This window comes from Nelumbo nucifera, chromosome 2 (assembly GCF_055504915.1).
Source record: "Nelumbo nucifera cultivar China Antique chromosome 2, China Antique-T2T, whole genome shotgun sequence".
Taxonomy (NCBI): domain Eukaryota; kingdom Viridiplantae; phylum Streptophyta; class Magnoliopsida; order Proteales; family Nelumbonaceae; genus Nelumbo; species Nelumbo nucifera.
In genome coordinates, this window is record NC_142650.1 from 40,859,062 (window position 1) to 40,877,210 (window position 18,149).

At 36.9% G+C, this 18,149-nt stretch overlaps 1 protein-coding gene across 6 annotated transcripts; it reads left to right on the forward strand.

Moving 5' to 3' along the window:
• The first annotated feature begins 353 nt into the window (after window positions 1–353).
• LOC104599213 (ACT domain-containing protein ACR9-like) lies at window positions 354–17,112 on the forward strand. 6 transcript variants are annotated; one of them, XM_010261658.3, is made up of 7 exons: window positions 354–679; window positions 1,055–1,273; window positions 1,357–1,462; window positions 13,797–14,148; window positions 14,640–14,924; window positions 15,021–15,140; window positions 16,531–17,112. In XM_010261658.3, the coding sequence occupies exons 1-7, from the start codon at window positions 526–528 to the stop codon at window positions 16,642–16,644; spliced, it is 1,350 nt and encodes a 449-aa protein (XP_010259960.1). In that variant the 5' UTR covers window positions 354–525; the 3' UTR covers window positions 16,645–17,112. The 6 variants fall into 6 exon arrangements, 3 of the variants coding, with proteins under 3 accessions (XP_010259960.1, XP_010259961.1, XP_010259962.1); XR_735489.3 differs by having other exon boundaries at window positions 387–679; window positions 15,021–15,229; XR_016082888.1 differs by having other exon boundaries at window positions 387–679; window positions 14,703–14,924; window positions 15,021–15,229.
• The last annotated feature ends 1,037 nt before the right edge of the window (window positions 17,113–18,149 follow it).

The window sequence follows — 18,149 nt, forward strand, 5'->3', positions numbered from 1 at the left end:
AACCACTCCTCTCAATCAACTCTGACTATAAAAAAGACCCCACATTGAGATAAATACTCTAAAACTCAAGCTCTAAGTCTCCTTTCTTACTTGATGCAACCCCCAATAACCCTTTGCTAATTTGATCTTGGTTGATTCATCGGCCTCAGATACTAGAAATTACGTTGTTGCCCTCGTTTCCATATTGCAACAACGCCACCAAGTCACGCTGCAATATGTTTCAAATTGACTCCCGCTGACGTGTCACATTGTCACCTAACGACGATTGCCGGATGCTCGGCCGACAAAGCACACAAGGCCACTTTTGTATTTTATAATACGTAGTCGCTCTCTCTCTCTCTCTCTTCCCCCACACTCGGCTAAATCCAGATGTTGCAGTAGAGAAGCTGCGACATACCAACTAACTCTTCCCCTAAATAAAGTCACCACCACTGTTCAGTTACTTCGATGCTCAAGGCACTAATCAATTTTGAATTTCCGGCGACTTGAGTCAGAATTCTTGCCGTGTTTTCGTCGTTTTCCGGGATGGGTGTACATAGTGATGACGTGGTATTGATTCAGAAGGGGAAGCAGCCTGGTGAACCATGTGTGATCACCGTGAATTGTCCAGACAAGACCGGCCTCGGATGCGATCTTTGCAGAATCATCCTCGAATTCGGGCTTTGCATTACTAGAGGAGGTCAGGGCGATCCTTGGTTGCAGTTACTGTTTTCCAGTCTCGATTTTGTTAGTTGTTGTCTTGGGTTTCTCTTCGGGTGTATGTCCATTTTTTACTTGAGGGTCGAATTTCTGATTTTTGGTCCATTATTTCAACCATCTTTTTTTTCTTGCTATTTATATACCACTCAATTTAGTAATAGAGACGGTTTGACGGTTTGTTGTCTTGCTTGATTAAATTGTCTTTCCCTAATAAGTTTCATTTGATTTAGTTCAAGTTGTGTTATTTTTCCTTTGTGGGCAATGTTATTGGATTTTGTCAAGTTTGTTGAATTTCAGTTGTACTAGTTTTTTTGCTTTTATGAGAGTTGGTGACTTGGTGGTAATTTCTGTGTAGATGTTTCAACTGATGGGAGATGGTGCTACGTAGTACTGTGGGTGGTGCCTCATCCTGTATCGCTTACTATTAGTTGGGGAAATTTAAAAAACCGTCTTCTATCTGTATGCCCATCATGTTCGGTTTCATTTTACTTCAATCAACATTCCAGTCGTTCTACTCCTTCCCCAGTTTACCTGTTGAAATTATTTTGCCTCAACCGAAAAGGACTGCTACATGGTAATTGCAGATGTTTTATTTCGCATGCTCTCTTCCCATTTTTGACCATCTTTGGCACCGATTCGTTGTGAGTTCTGCTGCAGATGTCACTCAGGTCCTCTGCGAGCTTGAACTTACCATTCAGAGGGTAAAAGTGATGACAACGCCCGATGGCAGAGTCATGGACCTCTTCTTTATTACAGATGGAATGTCAGTCCTTATATTCCCTTTTGTACTTTTTTCTCTATTTGATGTTCTTTTTCTTCGACTGTATATACCTTGGTATATTATAATTCTTGTGTTGTTTCGGTGCTGTGATTTTGATTTGAAGCTCTTGGATTTTGCATTCTTATTCCTGACTTCAATGTAATTGCATTTGCTCAACTTTCTATTTCTGTTTCCACCAAGTCCACATATCTTGGGGTAGAGATGTCAATTGGTGGGTCTGGTTCAGGACAGGGTGGATCAATCCCGAACTGATTATTAGTAAAAGGACAGCCCAGTGCACGAGGTTCCCACCAATGCAGGGTCTGGAGAGGGACAGATGTACGCAGCCTTACCCCTGCACATACAGAGAACCGAATAGGCACAGAACCAAACCAATTATTAATGGGATAATCAGGTCTGACCTGATTAGTCCTAGTACACTTGACATATATAATTACCTATGATAATAACAACTTGGAACTTCACTTGATAATATAATCTTAATAAAAATGACAGTAAATAGCCAACTGTTTATATGTTGATAAAACTACTGTTTTAACCAAAATTATCTTGTGTACTATCTATGAAATTTACTCTCTTAGACATAAAATATAACAAAAATTACAAGAAAACAAGAGAACCTTTATATATCATTAACTATGTAATTGGTTCTTGTCTTAATTGGCTAGAACAGCAAGAACTGGCCCCAGCCCAATTGTTACTCGGGACACAAATTAAACCACATAACCAGAACTGATATAATCAGTCAGTTGGTTTCCTTCTATTGGGTAGACCCTATCCATTGACAGCTCTGTCTTGGGGTTGCATGTTGCTCCTAGCTTGATATTCTGAGTTCGATGATCTCCGGTACTTGATATTCACCCCTCTTTAAGAAATAACAAATAAGTATTTTGTTTCTGGCTACTAGTAGTTAAGGTTTCCTTCAAAAATTATTCAGTTAAAACATGATTATTTTTCGTAGAATGAGATTTCAGATGGAGGGATTGAAATAGATACAGTTGTAGGACTACTTGGATAGTAATCTCGAATAGGTGATAAAGTAAAGAAGAGTGTAAGGAGAGTGATCAGTCATTTAGAGTGAAGACTAATGATGCCAACATAAGGATTTTACTCATACAAGTTTAAGGCCACAAAAGGATGTACTGGTGGCCGAAGAGTTGGTCAGTCATGAGGTGTTGAAATTGTTAGTTCAACAAAAGACGTGGCCTTGGATTGAATGGAGGAGTGTAGCAGGTAGCCATCCTATGCAGCTGGTGACAACTGACAAGCTCAGATAATGGTGATAGTTATGACTTATTAGAGGAAACCCATAGCTCTTGCTTAACAGATTAAATTTCATATTGTCTTCCTTCAAATACTGGCTTCATGGCCACATTAATGTTCCTTCTTTTCTTTTTCTTTTTTTTTTTCTGAGAAATGGTGATAATTTCATTAATGATCAGAAAAGGAAAAACAGAGGCTGTTGAGGGAGAGGTTTCCTCCACAGCCAAGAGCTACAAAGATCATGAAAATAAAAGGACATTACACAGAAAAATCATTGACCCACAGAATACTATCCCAATGGATTACAAGAAAAATAAAATCAAGACCCTGAAAAAGAGTTTGGATCTGCTTACCACACACATCCTGCCACACATCAGGAACATTGGTTGTACTTTAAAACACCGATATTCCTGATGTATAGCTGGATGTGTATGGCCAGCAATGTATCGTGGTCAGCAGATCTGGACTCCCTGAAAAAGCCTTTCCTTTTAACAGAGGTTCATTTGATCAAGTTTCTACATTGACTGTTCCTTTCAGTAGCAAATCTCCATAACCATTTGGAAAGAAGAGCTGTATTGACTGGTTTATGCGGTCTGATTCCCATACCTCTTTGCTGTTTGGGTTAGAAAACTTCAGACCAGGCCACAAGGTGGAATTTTTTCTCCTCATCTTTACCCTCTCAAAGGAAATCCCTTCTAAGTTTTTCGATGGAGTTCAGAACTGATGCCAGGGCCCTGAACTGTTGGTAAGTTTGACAAGGCACTCTGAATGTGTGGTTTTCCACCCTTTATTGATCTTTATCCTGTCAATCACTGGATTCCATAGTTCCTTCAATTTACAATTTTTTCCCAAAGGCAAGCAAAGAAATTCTGAGGTAATGGAACCCACCCGCATCCCAAAACAACTGTAAGCTCATTAATATTAGGAACCTCCCCCACCAGAATACGTTCACTCTTCTGGAGATTAATTTTCAAACCAGAAGCTACCTCAAAGCAAGTGAGAAGTTACCTGAGAAAAAGTAAGTCTTGGCTGCAGGGTCTTGAGAAGATTAGCAAATCATCTGCAAACTGAAGGATAGGGTCACCGTTTGCCGAGATTTTGAGCCCTTCAAGGTGTCCACCTGAAATTTCTCTGTCAATCAGCTTGCTCAATGCTTCCACCACAATGATGAGGAGAAAAGGGGAAATTGGGTCAGCTTGCTTAAGACCCCTCTTAGCAGCAAAGAAGCCCTCAGTTTTCCATTCACCAAGACTGATAACTTTGCAGCTGCTTGAGAACAACATATCCATTTTGCCACTATACACCAAAGCTCATCCTTTGAAGAAGATGTTCAACAAGACACCAATGGACATGGTCATACTCCTTCTCCATGTCTAATTTACAGATCACTCCCGGGCTCCTCTGCTTTAAGCCTTGAGTCAATACATTCATCTGCTACTAGTGCACGATCCAAGATCTGTCTCCCTCCTACAAAGACACCTTGTGAAGGGGAAATGATAGGGCTTAAAACATCCTATTTGCCAACACTTTAGAGATCAATTTGTAAATACTCCCAATTAAACTGATGGGCTAGTCTTTGATATCAGCTTCTCCCTTTTTCTTTGGTATCAATGAAATGAAAGTAGCCTTGGATGCATCAATTAGGTTGGCATTTGCATGGAAGTCAGAGAACGCAGCTAGCAGGTCTTGTTTAATGACCAACCAGCACTAGTAAAATTCAATGGGGAACCCATCTGGTCTAGGAGCCTTGTCACCCACTAACTCATTAATAGCTTGCCAAATTCCATTCTCTTCTAAGGGGTTTTCCAAGGTAACTCTATCTTGGACTGAGATCTGTGGTAATATCAGGCAATACAGCTTTGGTCTCACCACATCCCTGGCTGAAAATAAATTGTTATAAAATTTAACAATTGCATCAGAAACTTCCTTGTCTCCTACAAAACGAACCCTTATGCCAACGTGGCTTTCGGTGTTACTCTGCCTGGCATTTGCTATGTTATGGAAATAGGCAGTGTTATTGTCATTTTTCACCTTCCTTAACCATTGGACTCTTGACCTGTCTCCAAGCTATTTCTTCCATAAGAGACAGCGAACAAAACTCATCTCTGGCAAGCTCTCTCTGGCTAAGCTCTTCAGAAGATAGGAGGGCAATTTCTATGGCATCTATGGCTTTCAATTTTTCTAGCCATTGTTGCTTCCTGGAATTGATACAGACCAACTCCTGCTTACACCACTCTTTTACTTTTTTCTTGAGGAACTTCAACTTAGACCAGAAAACAAAGCAAGGATTACCTTCAAACACTGCTTCATTCCACCACTCTTCTGATTTCTCTTTAAAACCAGGTATTTCAAACAGCATAAGTTCAAATCTGAAAGGGCTACCCTTTTTCTGAGTGTTTCCCACTTTCAAGATAATTGGTTGCTGGTCAGAGGTTGCTCTCGGCAGTGCTTGTTGAATTACTTCTCTGAACTTGTCTTCCCAGCTACAATCAATGAGAGATCTGTCCAGTCTGGACAGGGCTGGATTTGATCTCAGATTACTCCAGGTATACTTAGCACCTTGAAGTAATCATGGTTTTTCTTCCAATCATGGAATTTCTTTGGGCATGGATCAAATGCCAAATTGTTTATCTCCATATCAGGATTCAGTGCTATTCTAGTAGAGAGGTAGCATATTTCTACCAATCAATCAAGGTTTTCTTTTTTATTTAATTCAAATATAAAGTACAGTCTAACAGAAATCCGAAGACAAGATAAAACAGTGTTTATATATAATCTGCTCAGCAATTGTTTCAGGAAATCCAAACATAAAAAATAAATAAATAAATAAAAGAGCAAAACAGATGCCCTCCCCCTTACCATGGAAAGAAACTAAGCGTGCTGCTGGCAGCTATATGAAGAAGTCAAAAGATCACGTACAAAAGACAGGAAGCATCAAACGATAAGTTTATACAAAAAATAATAATAATAGTCACAACAGAAATTACAGACAATTATAATTAGTAGACCAAATAAGTGCACCATCCATCTTCATTCACAATTGATGGAAATTAGGTTTTTTGACAGACAGCAAAATATATCAGCTATTAGAAAAGCTGTACCGAATTACATTGTCTCGCCAATAGGCATTTCAGAAGCATTTCTTCCTTTTTTTTTGGTGTGTGTGTGGGGGGGGGAGGGGTGGGGGATGTAAGGTAAATTCAATTATAAGTATCCATAAATCTTACAAGTGTGCTCCATGTGCAGTGAGAGGCCTATATATGAGACAAGCATTTCTTCCCTTTTTGACAAATGCCTCTAGAATAAATTTCCTAAAAATATATATGATGCATGCTCATACATGATTAACGGTTAGAGTGAAAGACAGACTACATTAATTCTACCAAATACATGAACTTTTCCATCAAATTGATAATCAAGCAGACCCACATTTGCTGAAATATAGTCTGATCTTCTAGATGTTGCTTCCATTCTGGGTAATGAAGTTGAAAAGTTTCCTCCCAGTATTTAGCCATCTTTCCCACTGGAAATCCAAAATCAACTGCATTCTAAGATTTGTGGCATGTATGTTATGGGGTGGTTATAGACAACAAAGCACCTAAAGAAAAGGGTAGGCTGGGATTGAAAATAATATTTAAAAAATAAATTTGTCTATCCTCAATAAATAACTTTGGAAATTCCAGAACTGAAGCTGAAAGAAGATATGGACTGGAATTTCATGGCTAGAATTCATGAAATATGTAGATACCTCCTTCAAAACATTGCAAAGTTATAAGTGCCAGCTTGTCCTGATTCCCATCTTTTGTGAAATATGTGGTGGTGGCAAGGTTTTCTAATTCAGTCCAGGTAAAAGAAGTGTTATCAGCCGACTTAAGAGGAATTCTTTTGTCCTTCATTTATGTTTGTATATTTAGTGTCTATTTTGTCCTTAAGGTGTCCCATACTTAAAGAGGGACATTTAAGTAATTGTAACACATCCCAAAACTATATATAAAGCATGTAGCCAACTGGGACTGATTTGGTTTGAGACTCTCAAACCAGCCTTTTTTGTTTCTTTCTTCTCCTCCTCTCCTATTTTCCTACAGTTCTGCATGTTTTCATAAAAAGGAACTACAACCCCTCTGCTCTAGTGTCTAACAATCATGGCAGAGCTGCAACTTGAATCAGAATCCAACATATGACCAGGAATTTAACTTGGCAAGAGAAAAAAAAATGAATCATGCAAACATCCACAGAAAATTATAAACTATTAAAATAGTCCATTTTGAATATTAACATTATTTAGGTGTTTGATAAATCTGAAATCTGAAGTCTGAAAAGTTAAAAAGATATTAAAACTGTCTAAAATCTGAAAAGAGGCATTGATGCTTTTCTACTTTTCAGAGGCTCTGAATACTTTAGCTTATTTGTGTTGGACCAAACTCTTAACATTTGAAATACCCTCTTTTTACTATTTTACCCCTAGAATTGACTATTTGGTATATTTGAACTCAATTTGTACTATTTCATATAAAATAGCTTATCAAATTCAAAATAATATTAAAATCGTACAAAAAAATTAATAAAATATATAATAATTACGAAAAATAATTAATAATTAATAAATAACATAATTAAATTAATAAAAAATAATTACTCACTATTAAAAAATAATAAAATAATTAAAATTTAATAGTGCAATTAATAGTTATAATAATATTGAACTAACCCGAATAAAAAATAATTAAATACATAATAATTATGAAAAATAATTGATAATTAATAAATAACGTGATTAAAATAATAAAAATAATTACTCACTATTAAAAAAATAATAAAATGATTAAAATTTAATAGTGCAATTAATAGTTATAATAATATTGAACTAACGCGAATAAAAAATAATTAAATACATAATAATTATGAAAAATAATTGATAATTAATAAATAACGTGATTAAAATAATAAAAATAATTACTCACTATTAAAAAAATAATAAAATGATTAAAATTTAATAGCGCAATTAATAGTTATAATAATATTGAACCAATGCGAATAAAAAATAATTAAATACAGAATAACTACGAAAATAATTAATAATTAATAAATAACGTAATTAAATTAATAAAAAATAATTACTCACTATTAAAAAATAATAAAATGATTAAAATTTAATTGTCTGCCTGTTAGAGCCAAACAATGAGTTTAGTAGAAACAATAACTATCATGGGCCCAAAGGTTGCATGAACACCTCCAGGAATGCCATGGAGATGAAGAGGGTAGAAGCTGGAGCTAAGGTCCAAAATTTTACAGAATGGGCTCTAAAATGTATAGACTTCTACTCCTGTTGTCAGGGAAACAGGGATAGAGTAAAATCAAAGTTCAACTGTTGAGATCCAACTCCAGTTGTCAGCATTCAAAACATTTCTAGATCTTGTTGGTAACCAACCAGCTTAAAGGAAAGGATTTCACAGAAGCTTTTGATGTGGAATGCTTTCCCCTCAATCTCTTCTCTTAGCTCATCTGACCCTGGTTGGGCATCTGGTATTTCTACTACTGCAATTCAGGGGTTGCTGGGAATGGTGGTAGAAGGTGGTGCGGACATTGTCAACCAGTGTTTTCTTGAAGCATCACGTTTTGGGAGCACCAAGCTTGTCCGTATCTTATTGCAGATAGCTCAAAGGAACAGCTTAGATGTGGATGACCCACAGAGTAGGAATAGCACCTACTCTATGCAACTCATTGACAGACAGTGAACCTGATCTGTGAACCTGAACTTGGTGACCAGTGATCCACTTGGATTTCTATGAAAGTGCACACAGACACACTTCTAATCATCTCAACATATCCTATAAAATAACAATTTTGTGTAATATGGAATGACTACTAAAGCAACAATATACATTTGGTTAATGATACAGTGATATCATTAACCAATATCCCATGGACTGATTCAGTCATATCCCATGCATTTTTCTGTTATTACTGGTAAGAACTATACAGTGACATCTCATTAGTTGATAGGTTCATTCAATTCTGCTGGCAAAACTTATGTTTACCCCAAAATTTACCAAAAACTGTATCATTAATAAATAACATACACCTTATCTCTGATTCTGATATGCCAACAACTGGTTCCCCAAACTAACACCATTCATTTACTCATCCCCGGAGAGCTTGGGACACTCAACAAGACCCAGTAAAAAGCAATATGACTTCAATGAATGGGCCAAAAGTAAAATGTTATAAGTAGAACCGAGGTGGTATAACACAGTTAACAAGTTCTTTGAAAAGTCCTATTCCCTCCCTATACAATGAGTAAAGTAACCTGATAATACAAACTGCGTGACCACAGAACACTGAAACAGGGAGTTCTTTCCCTAAAAAAAATGCAATTCTGGGATTAAACTAGTTTCAACGAGATGATTTTGAAGATGCCCAATTGTCTTCTGTCAACATACTTCAAAGGAATCTAAAGATGGGTTGTTCCCCATATTCGATAAATTGAAGAAAACTACAAAATTAAAAGAAAAAAAAAACTCCAAAGAAAACGAATCTGGGTCAGTTCTTCTCCCCAACATACATTTGGTTAATGATAAATCTTACAGAGAATCTGGGTAAAGCAAATCTAATGAAAATCATTCCTGTTTATCCATATACCACAAAGAAAACGAATCCAAATGGTTGAATAGCATAAAACATTCCTGTTTATCCAACAAGCATGGCAATAAAAAAGAAAAAAAAACTGAAGATTGCGAGGGTTTTTGAGGGAGCTTATTCAGATTCGGTTCGAAGAGAAGGTTCTTCAGTTCGAAGCAAGAAGAGAGCAGATTCGGTTTGAAGTGAAGGTTCACAGAGAAATGGCGGTGGAGCTTGCTTGCAGAGAGGATGGCGGTGAGCTTCTTCTCAGTTCGAAAATAGGGTGAATGACCTAATTTTTTGGGTTTGAATGGCCTCTGAGCGCATTAAGCACTCGCCCAACCACTTTCATTTTAAGATCTGAAAATGCATTTCAGACCTAATATCAAGAGGCACATTCAAACGGCTGTGGCGTCTGAAAAGCAACTATTTCAGACTTCAGACGTCTGAATAGTGCAATCAAACGCCACCTAGAAAAAGGTTTAAAAATTATATTTGTTTTTTATAAGCAACATTAAAGAGGATTTTTTTTTTTTTGGTTAATAACAGGGCAATATTGTATTGATTGCCAAAGGAAGTACAAGTGCCCTGGCCTGTCCAGTTTTGACAGCATGGCATAAATTCTATTTGTCCAATTTTCACATGCTATAAGATGATGTACAAGAAATGATGTATGAAAATAAAAAACACCACACCCAAACGAACTGGCACAAAGTAATAATAAATGATGTATGTATGTGAAGACCAAAAAGGATTTGGGTGGAAATAATAAGAAATGACTTTAAGTGCTTGTAATTCAACAATGGAATGGCGAAACAGGATTCATGTAGCGAACCCCATATAGTTGGGGTATGTGATATGTTCTTTCTAGGAGTCACGAACAGGCAAGAAAATATTTTTGAATTAGAAGACGAAGAGAGAGAACTAAAAATTCTGAGTTACAAACTGAGATTAGATATGCAGGTTGTGGGAAATTATGTGGGAAAAGAACAGGGCAGAGTTTTTAAAGTTGTCTTGGGAGAGATGAGTTTTTGAAGGTGAAGAGGTGTAACACTTTCTCTATTAGGTGCCAATGAAATGCTTAATATTAGATTGCTCCTTGTGGAGGTGGGTGATTGTGGTTGATGTGGTTTAAGAGTTTTATTTCTTTTTATTCTTTTATTGTATTAGTTGTTAAGGGAGATATATATTCTTATTGGATGGCGGATCATTTGCTTGAGGTAGTTTGATAGGCGATGATGGGATTTCGTTTCTTAGCACCAGTTCTTGTATTCTCTTCTTTTTCTTTTGCTATCAAATATGTATACGCATGTGTATATGTGTGTGTGTCTGTGTATAAGCAAAGAATTATCCTCAACTCTCTACACTTGACCTCAAAACACTTCACACACCACCATGAAAATGACATGAAGAAAATACAGTCACTTATGGAACAAAATAGCCAAATATGAAATGCTCCAGCAAGGACACATTCTTTTCTATGAATAAGAATTAGAATACCACAATAAAACTTACTTGGTCAGGTGGATTACGTATTATCACTTGCACCAGGTGTAAAACTACTGAACTGACAATTTAATTAGTTTGCCCGAATAAACTTCTTTTGGATATTTTAATTCCATGGGTTTCTGGCCCTCCTACAAGACCTAAGTTGTTAACCTAGTTAATTCAGTGGACACATTTTCTTTTCTTGCACACAACGTTTTAATATGTAATAAAACCAAGATGAATTTGTCATTAGAAGTCGATGCATTGCAGAGAAATGATCTGCCAAAAAGGATGGGGAAATGACTCAGCACCATGCATTATTTAGTGCAAATTGAGACGTTTGATGTAATTAATGCAACAAAATCTGCCACATGCAAGATATAAGCATAGATGATAACATCAAGTTTGACTTTAAAATCAATGGACCCAAGCATAGTGGCTCTTTATTGTATGTATGATATATAACCCAAGTAAGTTTTTAAGGTCTAAAAAACCTTAAAGAAATGAAGTGAAGAAAAAAAATAAGAAAGGATAGTACTAGGCCCGAGTCAAATTAATTCTAATTGAATAGATTGTAAGGTTCAAATGGTAATCACAAAACTCATTTCAGGAAGGGATTGAGTCATAAATTTCGAATTGGAATTCTGGAGATTTACTGTTCATAGTTTTAATGATGAATTGTTTAGTAAACCACATGATTTTTGACAACTATGGTTTGATGGAAATGTGAGAGAGAGGGAACTTATTAGGCGCATTCTTTCCTATGTATTTTGTTTATGAGTACCAAGTGCCAGGTTTTATTCTGATTTCAGCTTGGAGCATTATAAAGATAATACATGAACTGTGTGTTCCAAGTGCCTAGTGCTAGCGTGATGTCTATCCAGCATAGACACATTAGATCAAGGCATCCTGATAGCACCACTGCACAGTTATCAAGCTCAATTATGTATAATTGAGAAACATGCCTACTGAACCTGAGTATCCAAATAAATGGACCACCTGTTGGACATCCTGTGGCATAAATCCAGTAACATTATGTTTTTTAATTGTCATTTTCTTCTGTATGACAATTAAAAACACAATATTACTGGATTTTCATCTGCATGGTCAAGAAATCTATGGACAATGGTGGTTGGTGGACAGCAAGCATTATAATTACTCAGTTTTAGTTTTTGTTTACTTATGATTTCAACTTTTTCCAATCTTAATGGCAGGGAATCAGCACACATTTGCTTCTTCATTCGTCATAGACTAGGTCATATGGCACACTTACTCTTGGGTCTGAAGGGTCTATTATTAGTTGGTCTGTGCAGTTTCACAGGCATGTTTTAGCCAGTGGAAGGGGCAACTTGGCTTTGGCTTTACAGGCAAAACCTTTTAGAAGGCAGTCATTTGTGTTCAGGTGTGGAGTGTGAATGAAAAAAGAAATAGGTAGAAGGACCATTACTCAATGTTGATCCCAGCTATCTGGGTCTTGGGTGGGGTGGACTGGATATATACCTAACATTTGGCATTTGTACGAAGTGTTAGCTTTCAGACCCAAACCCATGTTCCCATGCTTGCCAGCCCTAGATTTTACCATGGCATTGAGATCACACCTTGAAGAAAGAAATAGGTGTGTCCTGACAAATAAGATAGCATCCATTGAGGCATCAAGGGGTAGATACTCTCTCTTCTTATTCATGGATGTTGGCAAGAGATGGACTCAATGAGATCTCCTGTTGTGATATGAGGAAAAAAAACCACCTGATAAATTTTCAGTTTTCCTTGGGAGTGAGTCCTCCCAGTGGGGCTATTCCCATTCCCCCTGTCAATTGTTAGTGAGATAAATTACAGTTCAATGGTATCTCTCTTCAAAATTCCAGGTATGTTGGACTGGGGTGGTATTTCTCACGGTCAAGTCAAGTTGCAGCATATTTTAGGCATTTAGTGGCTTCCACTAAAAGCCAATTAGCCAAGTTGATGGTTTTTTAATTGGCTATTGAAGAGGATTCAACAAATGAAATAAGTTGTCAAAGTGTTGGAAGCAGCCATTGGCTATTAGCTCAGTTCCCTGATGAGAATTAGGAGATTTTGGTTGCTACACCTAGAATGTTGAATTTAGTGGCAGATGGGCTTGCTAGGTCTAGGTTATATAAGGTTTTTCTCATATAGTGACAGCTCCCCTGCACCCTTCCTTTGTAATTTTTGTATTGGTATGGGCTATCTATCCATACTATTGTGCACATGAATCCTACCTTTTTCCTATTAAATTATTAATATTTCATATAATTTTTTTATCAATATTTATATTTCATATAATCACTCTTTCCAAAAACAGATATGGTAGAAGACATCAAAAATAAAAAGAAAAAAGAAAAATCAGCTCTGGAGATTGCTCCTTTGTGAAAATAGTATTTAGGCTCAGTTTGGAAAGAGTAGAAATACAAAAATGTACAGTACAAATGTATATAAAATAATACAGAATACATGGTTTTGCACTCTATATATTTGTATTTGTACTCCTTCCAATAAGTTGTCAAAGTGTTGGAAGCATCCTTTTTCTGAAGTTGGATTACAGGAAGAGCATAGGTGATTGATCAGTGGAACTAACCAAATTATCTGATGGAGTGAGCAAAGTTTTTTCTTTTTTTGATGCTGCCGCTGATGGAGGCATTTTGGGGGGAAGGCTGAGCTTTTAGGGGAGAATGATGTGATATAGATTTCTGAATGGCTTGTTCATATCAAATTATTATCTTGGCAGTTGACTGAATCATACCATATTTTTCTACCATTTTGATTTTAAATTTTCAAAAAGTTAAGATAATTTTTTAAGGGGTTGAGAATAAGAAGTGCACTGACATAAAAATACAGTCCCATATAATGTATGACTATATGTAGTATGGATGTCAATATGTGGATTATTACTGGCTATTTACTCTTTAATCCTTGCATTGTATTATTTCAGGGAGCTATTGCACACAAAAAAACGACAGGATGAGACATGTGAGCAGCTGAATTCTGTTCTAGGAGAGTCCTGTGTCAGTTGTGAGCTCCAGTTGGCTGGACCTGAATATGAAATTCAACAGGAGTTCTCTTCTATTTTGCCAGTGGCTGCTGAGGAACTGTTTGGTTGTGAACTATTGGACAAGGAAACTCGTACACAAGCTCTTAGTGCAGATTTGACAAAACTCAAGAAGGCCAGTGTTACAATAGACAATTCCTTGAGCCCAGCTCATACCTTGTTTCAAATGCATTGTGTTGATCAAAAGTGTCTTTTATATGACATTATGAGAACTCTGAAGGACTGCAATATTCAGGTACTTGTAATCTGTTCCACTCCAACTTCTCTATTTGTTTGAGACTTGATATGTAGGCTGAGCAATGCCAACTTGCCAAGGAAAGAGCTTGCTCTCCCTCTGTGTGTGCGTGTGCAGAGGTGTATGTGTGCATTTGTCCAGAACTGATGTCCCTACGATTAAGTAGATTGTAGTTGTCTATAAATGGCAGTAAATGTGTAGTTGTTGTGCTCATTGCACTTTAGCCATATGCTCGCAATATGCTACTATTAATTGCTGATTGGCCACAGTTGGAACAACACCATGACGGTCATCATGTCATCATGTTGGACTTGGCAAAATTTTACTTGTATGGTCTTATCTAAGAGCTCTTATGCTGAATCAATCTTTTGAATGATTTTTCTCTCCACAACTGTCCATTGTCTACGATTATACACCTATGTTATCTTGGCATACCATAGTAGTGGTAATTTGGCTTTTTGTTATAATTAGTCCTCTTGTTTGTCATTTAGATAGCTTATGGCCGATATTCATCAAGTATGAATGATTATCGAGATGTGGACCTGTTTCTCCAGCAAACTGATGGGAAAAAGATAGTAGATCCTGAAAAGCAGAGCACATTGTGTTCCCGTTTGAAGGTGGAGATGCTTCACCCGTTGCGAGTGACCATTGCCAACCGTGGGCCAGATACTGAACTCTTGGTTGCTAATCCAGTAGAATTGTCTGGAAAAGGCAGGCCACGTGTTTTCTATGATGTTACTCTTGCTCTAAAAATGCTAGGGATCTGCATTTTCTCGGTAAGAAATGTAATACTTGGAAGCCATTTTAATGTTTCTTGGCTCGTTGTGTCTTCAAGTCAGGAGTTACAAAAACTATCTTGCTTTCTTTTGTAGGCTGAAATTGGAAGGTATTCTGCCTCTGGTCGTCAATGGGAAGTATACAAGTTTCTTTTGGAAGAAAGCCATGAGTTTCGTTTGTCAAATAGTCAAGCCAGGACACAGGTTGTAGACAGGGTGAGAAGAACTTTGATGGGCTGGTGAACCGATTTAGTTCTTCTACCTAGATCGCAGGGCCACCATCACATTCAATTTCTTCCCTCTGGGTATCTCTGAGGATCTAAACCCATGTTTATAATGCATTCATCTCTTATAATATCTAAAAACATATTGCTTGCATTCTCAAATCATCTTTTTTGTGTTGACTATTTTCTTCATTTAGGTTTTATCCTCTCCTTTGTATCCAATATGAGTGGAACTGCCCCTTGAAAGATTAATCCATCCCATATATAGCCTTGGCAGTTGTCTGCATTCCCCAGTTCCAGGACAAACAGAGCAGTTTATATCTTTATTTTTCTAAGGACGAGAACCTCGGTTCGATGGGTACAGGACCTGTAGATGAGCTCTAGGGCCCCATGACTTGCCACCTCTCCATTGTTTCAGGAATTAGCGCCTACCATTAAATGGGTTTCGTCTCCTAGCTAAAACAATGGCTGGGCTGTGCCGAGAATCAGCATAATCAGATTTCATTTGGACCATATGTATTGACCATTATTTTTAGAGCTGTTCTTTAACTCTAAAGGCTCCATTTGGACTGTACTCCTTCCAAACTGAGCCAAAAGTGCATTTTATTCCACTATTTGATTAAATCTAGTAAAAGTGTAAAACTAAAACAGAGTATCTTGCTTTTCAAAAAAAAAAAGTATCCTGCTTTTCGAAAAAAAAGTCAGTGTTTCGTGATAGGCATTAATCAAAATACCGTCATATCATCACCAAATCAGCATTTTTTCATGATATTCATCCGTGTGTATTGATATTTACAAAGTGGGTTTTGATTTATGTGTGCCCCAATCATTGGGGGAAGCTTCATTTTATTGCATCCCCAAGCGTTTATTCACTACTCCTTTGATGTGGTGCCTAATGATGCCTAGTGGCACCTAGTTGTCTATAAACGGTTTATAAAATACTTTTCTCGGTTTTGAAGACAAATCAAATACGTTTATTTAATAAATGAAAACTATACCAAACACATATAAAGTCTAAACATGGGAGTAGTTGCTATTTGCGTGTGACTCTATCTGGGATATTTTAGCTCAGAGTGCCTTTGCTGCTTGAGCTGACAGTCACTAGGAGTGTTGGTACCCTTCACGATTAGCAGATGCACTTAAAGTAGAATTAAGAAGGACAATCACTAAGAGTACTTAGTACCCTTGCTGTTTACATATTGTCTTAAAGTAGTTCCTAAGTTTTTTGATAATTGTCTAAAATCTCCCTTATCATTAATTTTCTGTTATATTCCATTGAATGTGACATCTGATTGATATATTTTATAAATATTCTTAAAATACCCTTTCCGACAAATTAAGAAAGTCCATGGTGCATCACTTTTCCCCTGCTTCTCCCGCAGGATTACTCTTCATCATTGTGCGAGAGGGTACTGGTGTTTTCGTCGTCATTGCAGCAAGCTGCCGATGAGGTGCTACCTTTCACAATCCCAAACTTGAGAGAATGGTGGAAGTGATTCTGACACAAACTAACGACAAGGGAGGTTTTGTGGTGGGCACACTCTGTTCATATGCTGGGCAGTTCGGGGATCCAACATATACAAAAATCTTTGTTGGTGGGTTGGCCTGGGAAACTCCCTGAGAAATGATGAGATGCTGTGTTGAGCAATTTGGAGAGATCCAAGAGTTCGGGGATCCAAGAATTCTCCTTTGGAGGAGAAATCGAATCCTGGGTACAACGTTTGCAACATGAGGTGGCAAGTTTCGCTAATTCGTGGTCAGTAGAGTTACAGTTTCTAGGAATGAAAGACGCAATACAAGAGAGGAACTGTTTCATGAGAACTGTGAAGCCACCAGTACCAACTACAGTGTGGAGAGTGGGATATGTTGGTTTATTACGCTCGATGTTCGGAAAGATTGTTCCAATTAGTCCACACAAATCCATTATTATTTTATATTGAAACTTTCTATAAAATTTCTGGTTATTGTTGAAATCTTCCTGCAATTTGGTAGTTGTAATCACCTCCCTTGGACTTTCTAACATGGTCGTAGGTACACCCTTTATAGAAAGAGGTATGAAAATGTCCAAAATATTTATTTTCTAAATTTTCTCCTCATATGAATGATTAGCCTAAACCCTTTCAATCTATTTTCTTAAATTGAGTTATTTTTCAAATTTGTCCTTCATATCAATCACTCAAGTTTGTATTGCTTTTTCTTTTGTAGAAACAAATCTCAATAGTAATTTCAAAGGTATTTGAACATTTTCGTGTCTTTTATTAGGGATATATCATGGTTTTTAAAAACGAACCGGTCAGGGGTTTAGTTACCGGTTCGAACGGTCTGATCGTTCGACCGAATGACCGGCCCGTTCTGAAAAAAAAAATAAAAAATTGGAAAATGGTCAAAACCGTTTGAACGATTAACCGGCCGGTTCAGCGGTTTGCTGACCAAAATCAACGATTTTAGGGAAAAAAATGGTTTTGAAGGAAAACACAGGTTCCCGGTTTTTCCGGTCCAATCCGATTTTGAAAACAGTGGGATATATTTGTTTTTGGTGTAAATGAGAACCAAAATAAACTTTACAACCAGGTTCGATTTCGCTTATATTTATTTTCAATGCAAGTTTTACATCGAAAACTCCACCATAATTGATGTAAAACCAACATCGATGTAATTTTTTTCCACGGCATACGTTTTTCACTTTACAAACAGTTCACTATTTAAACGGATCGATTTACTTTTCAATCGATGTATTTTTACATAGATACAAACTTTACACAAAAAAACAAACCTAGCCTAAACGATCCTAACGGAAGGGGTCTACTTGCAAGGTTTCAGCAATTTACCCTTATTTTTAGTATTGAAAGGATGACGTTACCATATTAAATTCCCACACCGTGTTTTTTTTTCAAATTTTTTTTGGTGTGTAATTCCCACACCGTGGTAGAAGCCTATGAACGAGAACCACACGTTGGAAAGTTGAAAAGATGATGTGATTAGACTTTTGATCCAACGGATC

Coding starts and splice junctions, on each gene's coding strand:
- LOC104599213 (XM_010261658.3), top strand. CDS start 526: ATGGGTGTACATAGTGATGACGTGGTATTGATTCAGAAGGGGAAGCAG. Junction 1,463..13,796: donor TTCTTTATTACAGATGGAAT/GTCAGTCCTTAT, acceptor GTATTATTTCAG/GGAGCTATTGCACACAAAAA. Junction 14,149..14,639: donor TGAAGGACTGCAATATTCAG/GTACTTGTAATC, acceptor TTTGTCATTTAG/ATAGCTTATGGCCGATATTC.